The 17,934-nt window shown below is 35.0% G+C and overlaps 1 protein-coding gene across 1 annotated transcript; it reads left to right on the top strand.

The window, feature by feature from the left end:
- The first annotated feature begins 5,658 nt into the window (after positions 1 to 5,658).
- On the top strand, positions 5,659 to 7,171 carry LOC127224943 (PAT complex subunit CCDC47-like). The gene is given in 4 exon segments (XM_051188174.1): positions 5,659 to 5,974; positions 5,977 to 6,078; positions 6,081 to 6,951; positions 6,953 to 7,171. Coding segments are annotated over 4 exon segments (1,431 nt in total). The 3' UTR covers positions 7,095 to 7,171.
- The last annotated feature ends 10,763 nt before the right edge of the window (positions 7,172 to 17,934 follow it).

Here is a 17,934-nt window from a genome sequence, read left to right as displayed (position 1 = left end):
ATGCTTGGATATAAATCATGGTTTGCCTAATCCACTGAACTCTGGGTTAGGAGGGTTATTTGGAAGGATTTGTTCCATTGAAATGTGAATAGGTGTTCAGATCTATGCCTCTTAATATATGAATCCCAAGTAGAAGGTTCTAATGCTTCAGGGGTAAGGGAAGTGCAATATCATAAAATTTATACAATTGGCAAAGGAATGTATTCTAGAATATATAAGAATTCAAGGTTCTAACTCAAGAAAGTAATTGATATGTTGGAAGTTTGAAAGATAAATTTTTACTTGGGACACTCTTTCCAACAAATCTACAAAGTGAAATGTTAATAAATATGATAGGCTACTGAACGTAAATTTACATAGTCTAACTTAAAAAAAAACACTATTTGAGAAAATTTCATTCCTTCCTTAAGTTCAAGTTGCTCAATCATATAATCCAAAATGCATTATAAGACAAAAAATGTGTCCTTTGAAATGGGTTGGAATATTTAATTCCAATTATTTAAGAAATTATCCACTTTAATTATCTTAAATACAAAATATCATATAATTTGATGGAAAACTATACAGTTAAATGAAGCATTTAGTGTAGGAAATTTGACTCCAATATCAAATCAAATATTGTTTCCCCCCCCTAAGTTTTTTCTCTTTTTATACCCATATTTTTAGATATCTGTTTATTTTAAATAACCCAGTTTGAAAACCTTGGAAAAGCCAACAAATTTATGCTAGACACTACTCCTTAAACATTAAATACATTAAAGTTTCTTTTGTGTGTGTGTGTGTGTGTGTGTGTGTGTGTTTGTGCATATGCCTGATTATCTTATCCTGTGGATTAAATATAGGGCATTGAATATGCTAGTGCTCTACCAGTGAGATTTTACTTGCTATTATGAGATATAGTCTCACCGAATTACCCAATATGACTTGGAACTTTTAAAAATATGGTGAACAGATTCCTTCATTTTTATTCCTAATGTTTTCTAAGACAAATATGTAGTTCCACACTGAAATATTATGACCCATAACTCCACTATACATGGCTTGGTTGATAATACATCACTCTGTGTTTTTCAAATAATTTGGGGAAAATTATCATCACATAATCATGATAACATAAGAATGAGAGTCAGAATTACATAAATTCAAAGCTGATAAAACAAGTAATCATCCTTCAATTAGAATTGAACATGCAATTGAACAGTGAAAAACTGAGGAAAATTTATTCATTCATCGAAAAAATAGGGTTCTAACTTCAGAGTAAAGAACAAGGTTCTAAATTTTGAAATCATCATCAATGACACTATTCTCCATCCTTTCTACTTTCTCTGGGTTATGAAAGTAGCTATAGGCCAGAAACAAGAAATCCATGACTTATGCACTACTGATTTTCTGTACACTTCTTTATGATTTGGCTAATCCAGGAATCGGCCAGTCTATCTGGAGAGAGCCTTTCTCCTCATTTATTTCTTGCAAAAGCCTTAGGAATTCATCTTAGATGATTAAAGGCATGGTTCTTAGATATCTCCACATTAATGTCATAGTAAAAAAATAAAATTATAGCATACAATTTCAAAGAATCAACTGTCTTCAATGAAGTGTCACTAGGTATATCAATCACACTCCAGAGCACTCACCATCATTAGGATTAGTTAGTCTACCCAAACTGAACATTTTGGACTCCAAGATTTCATTTTTGTTAAGAGAGAACAAGAACTTGAATAAGTAAGGAAGGTAGATGATGGGAAGCAATGAGATCAAAATATATTTATGAAATCCTCAAAGAATAAGTCCATATATATCAGGAGTGAAAGGCATATACCTCTGAGCCCATCTTTTTATATGTGTTCTCATTATGTTACTATACAGACAGTACTCATAAAAGATAAGCTATCTTCCTAGCCAAGCAAACAATTTAAAACTTTAAAGATAATTTTATTTTTGGTTGTTTCTCTATTTTTAAAAAAAAGTTTTTCTTTTTATATACCAACCCTATTTTACCCTCCCTCTCTTCTTATTCCCCTCCCCATTTCACCCCTATCTGCTTCTAAGAGAGCTTAAGACCTTCCTTCCTTCAGAGTAAAAAAATCCTGGCATACCAAGTTTAGGCAGCACCAACCCCTCCCCCCTTATAAAGGCTATGAAAGTTATCCTCCCACCATAAGGAATGGGATTAAAAAGGCCAGTTCATGCACTGGATAAGTCCTGGTCCACAGTCAGTCCCCTCCCCAAACAGATCAAGCCAGCCACATAACAGTCACTCACATTCAGATGTGCTAGTTCAGTCCCATGCAGGCTCCCCAGCTGTCAGCCTAGAATCCTTGGGGTCCCACTAGCTCAGGTCAGCTATCTCTGTGGTTTTGCAATCATGATCTTGAACATTCTTGCTCATATGATTTTTCCTCCCTGTCTTCAGCTGAACTCCAGGAGCTCAACCCAGTGCTTAGCTGTATCTGATTCCATCACTTACTAGATATAGGTTATATGATGACAATTAGGATAGTCACTAATCAAATTATAGAGGAAGGCCACTTCAGAAACCCTTTCCACTACTGGTATGTGTCTGAGCTGGAGTCATTCTTTTGGAGTACTAGGAATTTCCCCAGCACTGAGCTTTTTCCTAACCCATAATGGCTTCTTCTGTGAAGATATCTCTTTCATTGCTCTCCCCATCAATCCCTCCACCAATTTGACTATCTGGATCCCTCATGTTTCTGTTCCCCATTCCCTCCATTCTACCCCCTCCTAGTTTACCCAGGAGATCTTTATTGTTTCCCCTTCCTGGGATCCTATGTGCATGTCCCTCTTAGGATATTCCTTTTTACCTAGCTTCTCAGGGTTTGTTAATTGTGCCCTGGTTATCTTTTGCTTTATATCTAATAGCCACTTATGAGTGAGTACATACACTGTTTGTATTTTTGGGTCTAGGTTACCTCACTCAGGACGGTTTTCTAGTTCTGTCCATTCACCTGCCAATTTCAAAATGACAACATAATTTTCAATAGTATCTAAAAGAAATTCACAAATATGAAGAATTTAATAATGACTTAATAGGAACAGCATATAAAATGTACAATGTAATAGAGACAGGATTCTTTTAAGTATTTAATAAATAAAAATTCAACATTTATTTATTATAAAATAGAACTAATTACCTACAAGTTACAAAAAAAATAGGTAAAAGAAAAAGAAATAGATAATACCCGTCTGCCATCTCCATGTTCAATGATATCTGGATTAGACATATACCAGACATAGAAACAAACTTGGGATAAAAGTAAAAAGGGGAACTAAGGACCCTAATCTAAGAAGAGAAATATTCACCAGAAAAAAAAAAAAACAAGATTTTCTCAAGTGTTAACATTTGATCCATGGCTTATGGGGAAACTCAGATGGGCAGGTTTGTTACAGTTCTCAAAGTTAACTTGGTTGAATTACTGATGTTAGTAGACCATTTCCCATCTTTGGAGAGACAGAAAATTAGTGGAAGAGAGAAAAAAAATGATCATTCAAAAAAAAGAAAAACTATTTTTATTTCTAATACTATTGATTATGTTTACTGTTCTTTCTTAGTTTTTCAAATTTGAACTTTAGTGGGTCATTTGAATTATTGTTTCTATCTAGGAAAACATTTTACTATTTTCCTTCCTTCTTTTATACCTAAATTTTGTTTCACATATTACTTTTTACAACTTGGACCTATATACTGTCCTTCCCATTCTTACTTTGTTCCATATTTTACCCTTTATCAATTCTTCCCTCCTTTCTCTACTTAAAGAAACTATAAAATGTGTTTCCCTAAGCAGTACCATAATAATGCTGTCTTTGACCTTCACTGGGGATAAAAACAAAATTCCCAATCTTTCTTATTGTATAGTAACATTCTTGATTGAAATATAATCAGAAATATTAATCTATGTGAAGGACTATTTTTGACTCCTAAAATTACAAGAAAACAAAAAGAAGGAAAAAGAACACAATGAAACATGAGCCAAAAAATCAGCATATTACTACAAGTTAAAGATATACCATTAATATAATCCAATGACTATGAAATATGTGAAACAACAAGGATTTCAGAGTCCTTCTTAAAGTACTGCTAATAAAATGAAGTAATAAAATGTACAATTGGACCTAAACAAGAAGTTATCAAAATACACAGAATGTTTAGTAAAAATGGAAGAGAAATTTTAAACCATTAGGAAAATATTCAGGAAGTAAATAGGGATTCTTAAAAGGTCCAAACAGAAAATATCCTTTACCAAATAATGTAGAATAAAAAGCCTAATCAACATACAAGTTCAAGCAAAACACATCTCAGATGTGGAGGACAAGCCAGAGAATATAATATATTAAGACAGCAAATAGAAGAAAAATTAAATAAAATGACCAAAAAGTCTTAGGAAACTGGAATACATTACATAATCTAAACCTAAGAATCCATGGGCAAAAGCAGTTAAATTCTAAAAATAATTTATTAAATAGAATTATTTGTAAAAATTCTCAAAACAATACAAAGAAGGAGATACATAAACACAGGGAATATTTAGAAAACCAAGTAGATGTTACCATATATCATTGTCAAAATCTTAACTATGTTGTGAGACTAAATATTTAAGATGTAAGGAAAAACAATGTATAAATAAAGGTAGAAACATAATAATACCACTAGACATTCTGTAAAATCTCTAAAAAACAAAAATAAAGCAGCAAACCATGGAAGGGCATATTTTGAACTAGAATTACCTACAAGACATGCCTTAGGGTACTCCTATGTGGGATTAATTAGATTAGACTAGTGCCTACGAATGCTTGTGAAGGGACTACTCTGATCAGATTAATTGAAGTAAGAATATACACACATACTAAAGAAACAGGCAATTATTCTCTGGGCTTCAGTCCAAGACACTTAAGAAGTTATCTTAGAAAGAACTTTGATCCATTCTTGGATGCACAGAGGTTCTGATCAGCTGATATAAATGTCTGTCATTCTATTTCTCAACTACAAAGTATGTTACTTTCTAATTGTGAGAAAAAATGGACCTGTTATACCTGAAGTTGCCAATTCAGGGATTTTTTTATGGAGTAACAAGAAAAACAACTTGAAACCAGAAAAGTTATCACTCAAAATTGATGGGCCATAGGCATATTTTACAATGTCACACATTACGCATGGCCATGAACATCATGGCAGCACTGATAAATTTAATTAAGAGAAAACTTCCTCTTAACCAAGGAAGAAAAAGAGCAGTATCTCATTCAAAAGATACATGAAAAATATTTCATGAAAAAATTATGTAGATTTTAAAAAGCCATGAAGGAATCCATTATCTTCATTATAAACCAGTAATTTCTTGTTAAATGTGGAAGAAAAGAATCCTGCCAAGCAGAACAACAATCAAGGAAATAGCAAACTCTTTCATTAATAAATTTCAATCTAGGTAATTTCAACTCACTATGAAAAGGTGCAGGAAGCTACGTGAATTGTAGGGTGCTGTGACTGAGCTACCTGTTCTGGTCTATGTCCCAGTGTCATTGCGGCCCTCAAAAATCTTTGCGACCTGAAGGCGGAGGCCAGACCCAGGCAGGCTGGGTGGAGGTGGTGGCCTCAGAAGCCCCAGGCTGGGTTGCAGCCTCGGGTACACTTATTTTTAAGACGCAATGAAAGCTTTCTATGCTCTCTGTGCTGTGCTTTTGGTGTTCGGGAGTGTCTGTGAAGCCAAGTTTGATGATTTTGAGGATGAGGAAGACCTAGTAGAGTATGATGATAATGATTTCGCTGAGTTTGAGGATGTCATGGAAGATTCTGTTACGGAATCTCCTCAGCGAGTGATAACCACTGAAGATGATGAAGATGAGACCACTGTGGAGTTGGAAGGGCAGGATGAAAACCAAGAAGGAAATTTTGAAGATGCAGATACCCAGGGAGATCCTGAAAGTGAGCCATATGATGATGAAGAATTTGAGGGTTATGAAGACAACCAGATACCTTTTCTAGCAAAAATAAAGACCCAATAACCATCGTTGATGTTCCTGCACATCTCCAGAACAGCTGGGAGAGTTACTATCTAGAGATCCTGATGATCTGCTTGCCTATATCATGAACTACATCATTGGGAAGAATAAGAATAGCCGACTTGCTCAGGCCTGGTTTAATTCTCATAGAGAGCTTTTGGAGAGCAATTTTACCTTAGTGGGGGATGATGGGACTAACAAAGAGGCCACAAGCACAGGAAAGTTGAATCAGGAGAACGAACACATTTATAACCTGTGGTGTTCGGGCGGAGTGTGCTGTGAAGGCATGCTTATCCAGCTGAGGTTCCTTAAGAGGCAAGACTTGCTTAATGTCCTGGCCCGGATGATGAGGCCAGTGAGTGATCAAGTGCAAATAAAAGTAACCATGAATGATGAGGATATGGATACATATGTGTTTGCTGTTGGCACTCGAAAAGCTTTGGTGCAACTTCAGAAAGAGATGCAGGATCTGAGTGAGTTTTGTAGTGATAAACCTAAGTCTGGAGCAAAATATGGACTGCCAGACTATTTGGCCATCCTGTCAGAAATGGGAGAAGTTACAGAGGGGATGATGGATACGAAGATGGTTCACTTTCTTACACACTATGCTGCCAAGATTGAGTCTGTCCATTTTTCAGACCAGTTCTCTGGTCCAAAGATTATGCAAGAGGAGGGTCAGCCTTTGAAGCTGCTGGACACTAAGAGGACACTATTGTTTACATTTAATGTGCCTGGCTCAGGTAACATGTACCCAAAGGATATGGAGGCTTTGCTACCCCTGATGAACATGGTAATTTATTCTATTGACAGAGCCAAAAAGTTCCGACTCAACAGAGAAGGTAAACAGAAAGCAGATATGAACCGGGCACGAGTGGAAGAGAACTTCTTGAAGCTGACATATGTGCAGAGGCAGGAGGCTGCACAGTCTAGGCGTGAGGAGAAGAGCCGAGAAGGAGCGGGTCATGAATGAGGAAGACCCTGAGAAACAGCGCAGGTTGGAGGAAGCTGCTTTGAGTAGAGAACAAAAGAAGTTGGAGAAGAAGCAAATGAAAATGAAACAAATCAAAGTGAAAGCCATGTAAAGTCACCCCAGAGGTCTCTGTCCATGTCACCTGTAAGCTCTGCATCCACAGGAAACAGGAAAAGCACGAACCGTTTCTCCCTTAAATTCACATAGTCGCAGTAACTGAGAGTCTTTATTTCACCCTCTCCTCTTGGTTTGGGGTTCTACAGAGGTTGTAGATACATTGAAAGGGCTTTCAGTTATTTCCTTCCAGATAATCAAATTAGTTTGATTGTTTTATAAAAGAATGGTATATAAAGTATGTAGTTTTAAAATATTTAAAATTATAACGTGAATCATTACTTTAGTGTTTGAAGAACAATCACGAAATTTCTAGATAGGTTGTTGCTTTTTGTTTAAACTGAGCAATTGGAATAACTGTGGAGACTGACTCTAAACCAAGATCCCAAGAGTTTCTATTGCACAATAAACATTGCTTGTTTTTTTTTTTCCTGTGTCCACATTAGACTTATGAAAAAGTGGAACTTAGAACCCTGTCTGTGCAGATGGATTTCAGAGACATAATATAATATAGTGAACATTTTGTATGTGGGTGGTGTTGATGACAGTATTACAGGAGGAAATCTATAGGCGTTAGGATACTGTAAGTTCTTGGAAGATTCTAGAGGTAGGTTGTACATGAGCAGTTTCTCCTTGCCTGATACTATGAGCTAATGACAGTGTGAGTGCTGAATGTGAAGTAGTGGTATGTTTATTTTTCCTGAGTAAGAAATGCATGAAAAGTGAGCTGCTTCTCCTAGCTCAGATCACTGCTCTGTGAGGTCACAGTGGTTTTCTTGGTTGCTGCAGCCTGTTGGGTCTTCATGGTGAAGCTGGTCTCTGTCTTATGCGTGCCCCTTTCTTCTCCCTCTGCTCCTATCTGCCCACACTTGAGGCCGGTATGTCCTTTCTTGAAAAAATAGCCATCGGTATGCATATGTATGCTTTTAAAAAGTGAGCTTTCTTAAGTGATTCAGAGTTTCATCTGCCTCAGTGGCGGAAGCTTAGTGCTGAGAGTCCCCCTACCTGTATAAGCATTTGGCTTGTTGAGATCTCTGCATTTTATAAATGCTTCCTACTGAGAAAGCATTTCTTTAAGTCACTGTTTGTACCAGGTAATTTTTTCTGGGATGCGACAGAGTTTTTTTGTTTTTGTTTTTTTTTGGGGAGCCAGATAAAGTTAATATATAATAAACACAATTGTAAAATACAAAAATGAAATAGACTAGACATTGTATAATACAAGCCCTTTATCCCATCACGCTGGAGGCAGAGGCAAGAAGATCTCTATGAGTTTGAGACTACCCTTTTATACATAGCAAATTCCATTAACAGTCAAGCATAAATAATGATATCTTGTCTCAAATGCCAACAACAACCCCTGTCCCATGCCCCCAACTACTGAACACATTAAACCAATATACCAAATCAAAACGAAAAGTAAAATAGCTAATATGTTAAAACATATTCAACATCCTCAGTCATCAAACTATGAGAATTTAAAAGACCAACATAATAGCCCATCTCACCACAGTTAAAATGATTAACAACAAGAAATTATATAACATGCTGAGGAAGGTTTGGGAAAAGAGGAGCCCTTTATTAGCAAATAATAACAAAACTCTCATACCACATATAGATATTACAAAACTAATATCTTAGCAACACTTGACAGGAATTCTAGACCTTTTTATACCTTAGAGTCAGAAGCCACATGGTATCACTTCTTTAGTCACTAATTTTCAAAGTAATAAATATATGTCATCAACACTCTGCAATTTATCTCTTGATGAAAGGAGTCAGAACATTTCTGGCCATACTTAAAGAAAGGAAGGAAAGATGGAGGGAGTGAGAGAGAAGGGAGGCAGGCAAGGAAGCCAAGTGGAGGAAGGGAGGAAGGGAAGATGGAAAGAGGGATGGAGTGAGAGAGAGAGGGAGGAAGTGGAGGGAAGTTGGAGGGAAGGAAGGAGGGGATGAAAAAAGGAAGGAAGGGAGGAAGAAAGGAAAGAAGGGATGAACGAAGGAAGGAAATGAGTCATGTTATCACTAGATTATTTTTAAAAAAGGAAAGAAATCTTGGGTGATGTGTAAAAAATGAATGATGCTTAATGCCAGGAAAGAGTCACTTTGTTTTCTACGACCATAAGCAATTATTCTTTCCATGCTCAAACTCAACTTTTCAGATGTTAGAATACCATATCAGTTCTTATATGAAGAAAGATCATGATCATCACCATTTTGTATAAATGGTTATTTCTAAAACTTGTTTTATCTGTAATTAAACCTGTCACTAAAGCTTGCCTAGTTTTTGTCTCACTCAGTATCCAATTCTGTGTAACAGCTATTGCAGAGTATTGGATTTTCAGGTTCTATATTCAATGGCATCATGCTGGAAGTTGGAATTTGATTGTATTAAAATGTGATGGTTCCACACCAATCATATTTTGTTTTTACTGTCCCATAATTGCTCATACCATCATAAGAAACTAATAAATATTATGACTGAGGCTAATGGAATCCAGCAATCATATAGGCCACACATATGAAGATTACTTTAGTATTTTGTAAAGGAAGATAAATAAAAGATGAAAAAACTGAAGGATAGAAATTCAATGAAATAGTCAACATCACTAGAAGATGTCTAATATAACTGAGGGAATGTAGTGAAATGATACTATAGGTCAATGACATTGTCAATATCCTGCCTTGCTCTATGCAGTAAAATTTTCAACTCATTAAAGTATTTCTGAAGGCCAAATAAAAGGTTAATGTTACATGATAAATATTCTAACAGATTATTTTAAAGTTATGAAATACCATGAACTATAATATCAACAAAACTCATTTTATATTGGTCAGTTTTTCACAGATTGCAGATTGGCATATATTCATCACCCTGTTGGGATAAGGGTGAGAATCTTGTCAAGCTTAGAAATAACCAGCCTCTGGATCATGTCAAACAGATTTTATGTATACAACAAATATTAGTAGAGCACAAGAATAAATGAGAATAAATAGTTTTTGGACAAGGAAGACAAAGTAATTGTTTTGCTCATCAATAAGTAACCTGTCATGGGAAGAGAAAATGTGATCACTGGGAAGCTTACAATTTTGATACTGCTTTGAGATAGTCCTATGAAGCATCCTGTTAGATACATACAGAGAGGAACAGATCCCCTGGGATAGATGTTCTGGGGAACATCCAGAGTAATGTTCTGCATATTTACAACAATTTGTTATTGACTAGAAAGGGACAGGGAAACATTTTTATTTTATTTTTTGTAACATTACTTGTCCTTTCATCATTAAAGGAGGCTTTGGGATCTCCATAGCCACACAAGTCTCATTTCTGCTGTTGGTTAATTAAAAGAAAATGTTTTAAGCATATAGTGTTATGAGAAAATAGCTACCAAGTAATTCACATTAGGAAACATTAAAAAAGTAATAGAAGCAAGCACATATTTATGAAACTGCTTGTTTTTTGTTAATTGGGGAGAAAAGAGACTGAAACATTTCTGTTGTTGCCCATTTGTTATAAGTAGTAAGACTGTTTTTAGAAATAGCCTGTAATTTCCTTAAACTTCAAATGAGATGGTATGATTAAAATTCATGGCAAAAACACAACCCAAACACAAGAATAGTTTTTTTCCCCAAAATTTTCTATCCATATGAAGTAAGCTGTATTTTAGCCTCACCCTTCCCTCGCATCATACATAATCAACTTAAAAATGCATATGTCTCAAAAAGAAAATTTGTATACCAATGTAAATCATGATAGAGTTTATTTATGCACTTTCTAATTTTTATTCTAAATGTATCTGAATGAAAGTTGCTAAGAAGAAAAAAAATGAAGCTTATCATAACACCATATCCACTTGACTAAATAAATGATCTTGTGTTGGAATTTCAAGAACTTGCCTGGATGTTGCTATTTGCTGACAGGATTGCTCTTTTCATAAAGACCCAAAGCAGATATAGTCAAGTAAACCCTGTGGTCCATTTCTTCACCATTTGTGATAGTGAAAAAGGAAACAGAAGGGCTTCAATAAATAGCTCAGTAGATAAAAATCAACTACACCCCAGTGCCTGAGAAAAGCCAGGGATACCCATGCTAACTTTGACCTAGCATTCCAACACGGAGAAGAGAGGATTCCAGTAGCTCCCTGATATGTCATACTTCAGAAATAGCAAGCTTCGGCTTCAGGTTCAGTAAGAGACTCAGTCTCAAGGGATTAAGGCATCAAGCCATTCAGGAAGACCATTGATATCCTTCTCTGACCTCTGCTGTGTACTCGTGAATGCATAAACATGAAAACACTACATGCGACACACTACAAAAGGTAGTGGTTGGTGTTTTAAGGGCTCTGCATATTCTTATCTTTCTCAGTATGTTAGACCTCACATACGGGTCTTACCTAACATGTCCAAGAACACTTACTAAGGATGTTGCATACATCTCATAGTGATTTTGGGAGATGTATGAGAGGTTAGGCAGTAAAGAATCTCAATAAAATTAAGGAGTCCACCATCACATTGTCATATTTTGTATTTGATTACTATAGTAAAGCACTAAGAAAACCAGCTTGGACAAAAGATGTTTATTTGGCACTCTTGTCAGTCACCGGGGGGTAGGGGGGGGGCGAGTCAGTACTGGAACTGAACCAGAACTGAAATACAGGCAATGGAAGAATACTGTTTACTGGTTGGCCTTCTACAACTTACCCTGATTCTTCCATTATGGCACCCAGGAAAATTTTCCCTGTGGTGGCACCACCCATAGTGGGTTAGGATCTCCCACATCAATCAGTCATAAAGCAAATAAATCACACCAACTTGTTTAAAGGCAATCTAATGGAAGCAATAATTCAGTTAATGCTCTCTCTTCCCAAATGACTCTAGCTTGTGTCAAGTTTACAAAACTAATATATATATATTATATATATACATATATATGCAGGAAATAGCATGAAATCAGATGCTCTGGACATGTAGTCATTCTTGCCAACAAAACTGGACAAACAGAAGCCTTGGTTACAAAGAACACTTCACAAGAATTTTTGGCTGAATTTCATCTTCATACTCTAGAATATTCCATGAAGTGACTAAACATCATCAGTACAGTTATGGGACACAGGAGAAGCAACTAATATTTATGAAATCTGAGTAATAACTGGCTTTATGTTCTCAGGGTCTCTGAACTGCATCAGACCTTCCAGTTAAGTATTTGGAAAGGCACAAAAGTCTTATATCAGAATAATCCCTCACACTTCAGTTTGTCATCACATAAACAAAAAGAGAATTATGAAAACGAGTTACATCTTACACCTCTAGGTTCAGAAAATTTGGAAAATTATCATTTCCATGTGGTTAAAATTTTTGTTTTTTTACTTTATCAGCAAACTGGCATAAAAGAACATTGCATTCTATTTTAGCTAAATATTTTGGATTGTTTCAAAACCAAATAAAAGAAGGAGCTGTTTGATTTCTTAGGTCCGAGCAGGTACAAGTGTCTAAATTTTTCATAGTTGTGCTTGAACGTCTTTCTCCAAATACAGGAATTTCTTGTGGAATTTCAAGCATACATTAAGTAATTTTCGATAATGTAATCACATAATCTCCACAACACACACTCTATTTTTTTAACTTTCCTAATCACCATTTATCCTCAAACATCGGGATGAAGACTATGTCACTTATAAAGTGATTTCCCCACTTCAAATGACTTATTCTTGTCCTGTGTCAGTTTATGTATTCATTTACTTCATAGTAAATAACATAACCAGGAATAATACCAGGTTTATCTATTACTATCTAAGTACTATAGTGAACAGTTAGGATAATCATCTCATCTTAGCAGAATCTTTTGTCTCAATTACTATTGGAAGTTTCACAGATGTTGAATGACTGCCAAAGTCTATATATCTGAAAGTGATTGAATTTAAACACCACATCCAGTTGTGTTAGACTTCAGAGCCTATATTGTCGATAGGTTTTCTATGCTCCTTTTTGTAGCTATGTATTATAATTTCCTATTTACTTCCGTCTCCCATGAATGTCATACACTTGAGTAAATGAACAGTGCCTTTGATTTTGAATTCCCAACATCTTGACAATTACTTTGCCCAATAGGTAATCATTAAAATGTGTGGAGTGAAAGACTAAATGAATTATTTATACCTCATTTCATGAGATACCAATTGCTTCAACTATTTCATTACTAAGTGCCAAAGGGAAGTGGTGAGGACAAATGAGAAATAACTTAGGTAAAGGCAGCAACATCCATTATCCAGCCTCACATATGGAAGTCAGAGTTTTACTTTCATTGTGTTTATCAATCTTTAACTGTATGCTTACTCATGGAACAATGACTCTAATATTGGAAATATACTTGCGTAATCCCCACCCTTGATTCATACTTAACATACATTTACAACCTTTTATTGATGTTAAACCCTCAAAATAATAAAAAACACTAGTACAAGTTTATACTAGAACCAAGCTCTGTCATGAATTAAAATGGTAGCTACCCTACAACTATTTCCTAAACAGAGGAAAATATTCCAAGAAAGGGATCATTTTTCCCAAATATACCATGATTTTGTGACAGAATCTAAACTTAATAACACAATATGAGGCTCATACTATCTAAGTGGCTTATTTGGATGATGTATCTTAGAAACAAAGGAAAGAACCTCTGGGCCATATACAAATTCTACCTACAATGTACAAAGCTCAGTTCACACCATAAAATAAACACCCTTAAAATATCCTATGTTGATTTCCTGCATAAGTTTTAGTATTTCATAAATTTATGTTCCAAATATACAGTACCTGCTAATTAGACTGCAAAGATTTACTTTTGTCTAAAATTCCTAAGTAGAATAAAGTAGAATCAGTTACAATAGTATACAGACTTAATCTGTGTTGTCTTTGACATGTTGTTTCATTCACACAAGCACATTGAAACAGTTATTTTCCTCTCACAAGGATTCAAACTCTTCAAAGCATGTAGGTATAGAATTAGCCTACTTCTTCTTTACTGCTATATCATAGCCTTTAGACATAGTAAGTATTATGTAAACAAATATGTGAATAAAACAGGTATGCCTTTTGAGAATTGTAAAATCTGAGGTAGAAATAAAATTACGAACTAGAGGACTAGAGACAGAAATCTGAAAGTACTCAAAAACAAAATCAATTTTTGCATCAGGGCATGAAGCCAAGTTTGAACAGTAAATAGGAGTAGAACAAAGAAAGAATTTAAAGAGAACAAATGAGGTTTATCATGTATATTTCTGTGCATGAAATTAAAAAGCACCTAGAATCTCTCTCACATATGACAACTTGATATACGTGAATGTTTGAATATGATGTACTTGTGCATGCTGCAAATCTGAAAGGAATAACATTTGCACTCTGATTCTGTCTCTTCAGGTTGAACATTGGGATGTCTAGCTAATGCATGACTTTCAGTCCGAAATAGCTTAATTAAAAATGGAAAGTGTGTTCCATGATCTAAGATAATTTTTTTTGACATTTTACTCTTGTACCTAAAACCTCTTCAAATTTCATCATTAATGAAGATCTTCCATAAACCTGCTTAAACCTACCTCTTCTGCAGGGTGTCAAGTTTTGACATATTTGGATTCTTCTACACATAGCAGTCCAGTTTGATCTGCACCATTTGTTGAAGATGCTGAATTTTTAACAGTGTTTTTCTGGAATCTTAATTAAAAAGTAAGAGGCAGGTAATGGGATTATTTGCAGATATTCAATTCTATTCTGCTGATTAATGTGTCATTTTTATGTGAATACTTTATATTTTTTCTTTTTATTATTATAGCTCTGAATCAAAACTTGAAGTTGTGATAGAGTTGCCTAGAGTAGTTCTTTTATTAATCAAGATTTTAAAAGCTATCCTGGTATTTTTTTTTTTTTTCACAAAAAGCTAAAATTTGTTCTTTCAAGATCTGTGAAGAATTGTTCTGGAATTGAGGTGGAGGTTGTACTGTTCTCTAGTTTGATTTTAGTCAGCTGGTAATTTTCACTAAATTTATTCTACTAATCCATGAGTATGGGAGAGTGTTCCTTCTTTTAATATTTTCTTCATTTATTTCTTCATTATCTGGGTATATGCCCAAGAGTGGTATGTCTGGATCTGGAAGTAGACTGATTCCTAATTTTCTGAGAAACCACTATACTGACTTTGAAAGTAGCAGTAAAATTTGGGGTTCACACCAGCAGTAGAGGAGTGTGCACATTACTCCATATTCTCTCCAGTATAGGCTGTCATTAAAGTTTTGATCTTGGATATTCCACCAAGTATAAGAAGGTGTATAAGACTATACTTTCAAGGATCATTTCTATGGATCCCTGTCTGCAGAAAAACCTCCTAGAGAGCTAGGACCACAGAGAGGTACAGATATTGAATCTCAGGCTCACATAAGCCCATCGGGGAAGTACCATAGAGAGAGGGGGAGACCCCACCAACACCTACTGGAAGAAGCTATGGGAAGAAGGCAATACAAGAGAACACCTAACAACAGAAAGACAAGCATGACACCACCAGAATCTAGGGAATCTACACCAACTAGAATGGAACACAACAACAAAGCAGAGGAAGCAGAAGGGTACGACTAAAAAATACCATCATAAAAATGATAGAGGCCCTCGAAGAAGATGTGAGAAAATCCCTTAAAGAAATGGAGGAAAAAACAAACAAAAAAGTGGAAGAAATGAACAGATTCCTTAAGGAAAGTACAGAAAACCAAGAAAAAATAATAAAGCAGTTGAAGGAAACAGTTCAAGATGTGAAAACTGAAATAGAGAAAATACAGGCAACACAAACCTAAGAAACACTGAAAATTGAAAAGCTGGGCAAAAAAATCAGCAACTACGGACACAAGCATAACCAACAGAATTCAAGAGATGGAAGAGAGAATATCAGGCGCAGAAGATAAACTAGAAGAAATAGATTCATCGACCAAAGAAAATCATAAATCCCATGTGTGCACTCTAGATGTTATTTCAGAATCTGTGAACTCCCATGAGTTAAGGTCAGCTGTCTCTATGGGTTTCCCCATCACTACCTTGAACCCCTAGCAGTGGGACCAGTACCTTTTCCTGATACAGAAGATGGCTTTTTTGGAAACTGTTCCCTGTGATGGGATGCCTTTTCAGCCTTGGGGGAGGAGCTTGGTCCTCTCTCAACAATTAATAAATGCAACTTTGTGAAAAAGATAATCTTCCATATATCAAAAACACAATCATTTGGACAAAGTGACATCCTACACAATGTAATTTTTTTTTATCAGTTTCACATTCAACAGATGTCTAAAATCCAAAATATATAAAGAATTTAAAAAGCTAGACATTAAGGTAACCATTGATCTGATTTAAAAATGAGACACATCTAAACAGGATTCTTAAAAAAGCAGAATCAAAAGGCTTAGAGGAATGTTCAGTCATCACTGAAATGCAAATCAAAACTAGTTAGATATTTCCACTGACACATGTCAGGAGGGCAAAGACCAATAATACAAGTGACGCCTCATGCTGGAGGCATGTGGAGTAAAGGGAACATTCATACTTTGCTAATGAATTCACACTTTTATGACCAATATGGAAATTGTTATAGCATTTCCCAAGAAATATGGGAATTGATCTACCTCAATATTCAGCTACATCACTCTAGGGCATAAACCCAAAGCATGATGTTTGTATACTACCACAGAGACACTTGCATAACAATAGCCAATGCTGATCTTTTCGTAATAGCCAGGAATTGGAAACAACCAAGATGTTCACAAGATATGAATGGGTAAAGAAAAAATGGTATATTTATACAATGAAATATTACTCAATTATAAAAACTAAAATGCAATTAAAGGTAAATATGTCAAATTAGAAAATATAACCCTGAGTGAGCTAACTTATTCAGAAACACAAATACTACCTTGCGATATATATATATATATATATATATATATATATATATATATATATATATATATGGCCTCTCTAAGAATTCATTACATCACTATTTGTTTGACTCTAACCATTTGTACTCAGGTCCTTATGTTGATTATGCTGCCCATTGTTTAGGGAATAGTACATATTTTCTCTTGTATTTGGAAATTTTTGTCAATATTCTCTACTACTATTAACTAGTACTCATTGTTTAGATGTAAGTTGAAATTTACTTTATAGCCTTTAGTATCGCCCAAATAGATTCAGATTCCTTTCAAAACCCACCATGTCCCTACTATTTAGCAGCTTCCTTTGTTTTAATCATCCATTTCTTTGTATAAACTACATTGACATTTCAGCAGAACCTCATTCAACTAAATGTCGTTAGACCAATGAGTGAGATCATTATAGTAATATGCCTTCTTATACAATAAATTCCATGACTAGATTACTATGTTAGTATTCTATTTGTTTAAAATATCTGTCATTAAAATGATCATAATCTTTAATGTCATGTCATTGTATTAATTACGAAAATGAAAAAGCCTTACATACTTCCATAATTGTCTTTAAGGAAACTATAATTTTAAGTACACAAATTATATTTTATCATGTAGCTAAACTTAGTTCAGTAGACTGTTTTGTCCCATGGATCAGTCACTATTCTTCCATGACTGCAGAACACACCATTTGTACTATAGACATGGCTTGTCACTTTAAACCAGTTTATGTTTAAACATAATTTCTGTGGTTTAAAGAACTGGTTAACATTAACTTTTACTGGGTTATGTTTTCTTTCTCCATTGAGACATAATTTGATTGCAGTGTGGAAAGGTAGAGATGGGGCTCAGAGCTTCATTTTAATTTGAGATCTACCATGGATCAGTTTT

The sequence above is a fragment of the Phodopus roborovskii genome, unplaced genomic scaffold (assembly GCF_943737965.1).
Source record: "Phodopus roborovskii unplaced genomic scaffold, PHOROB, whole genome shotgun sequence".
NCBI classification, from domain to species: domain Eukaryota; kingdom Metazoa; phylum Chordata; class Mammalia; order Rodentia; family Cricetidae; genus Phodopus; species Phodopus roborovskii.
Note: the sequence above shows the minus strand (reverse complement) of the source record. Positions and strands in the feature narration are given on the sequence as shown.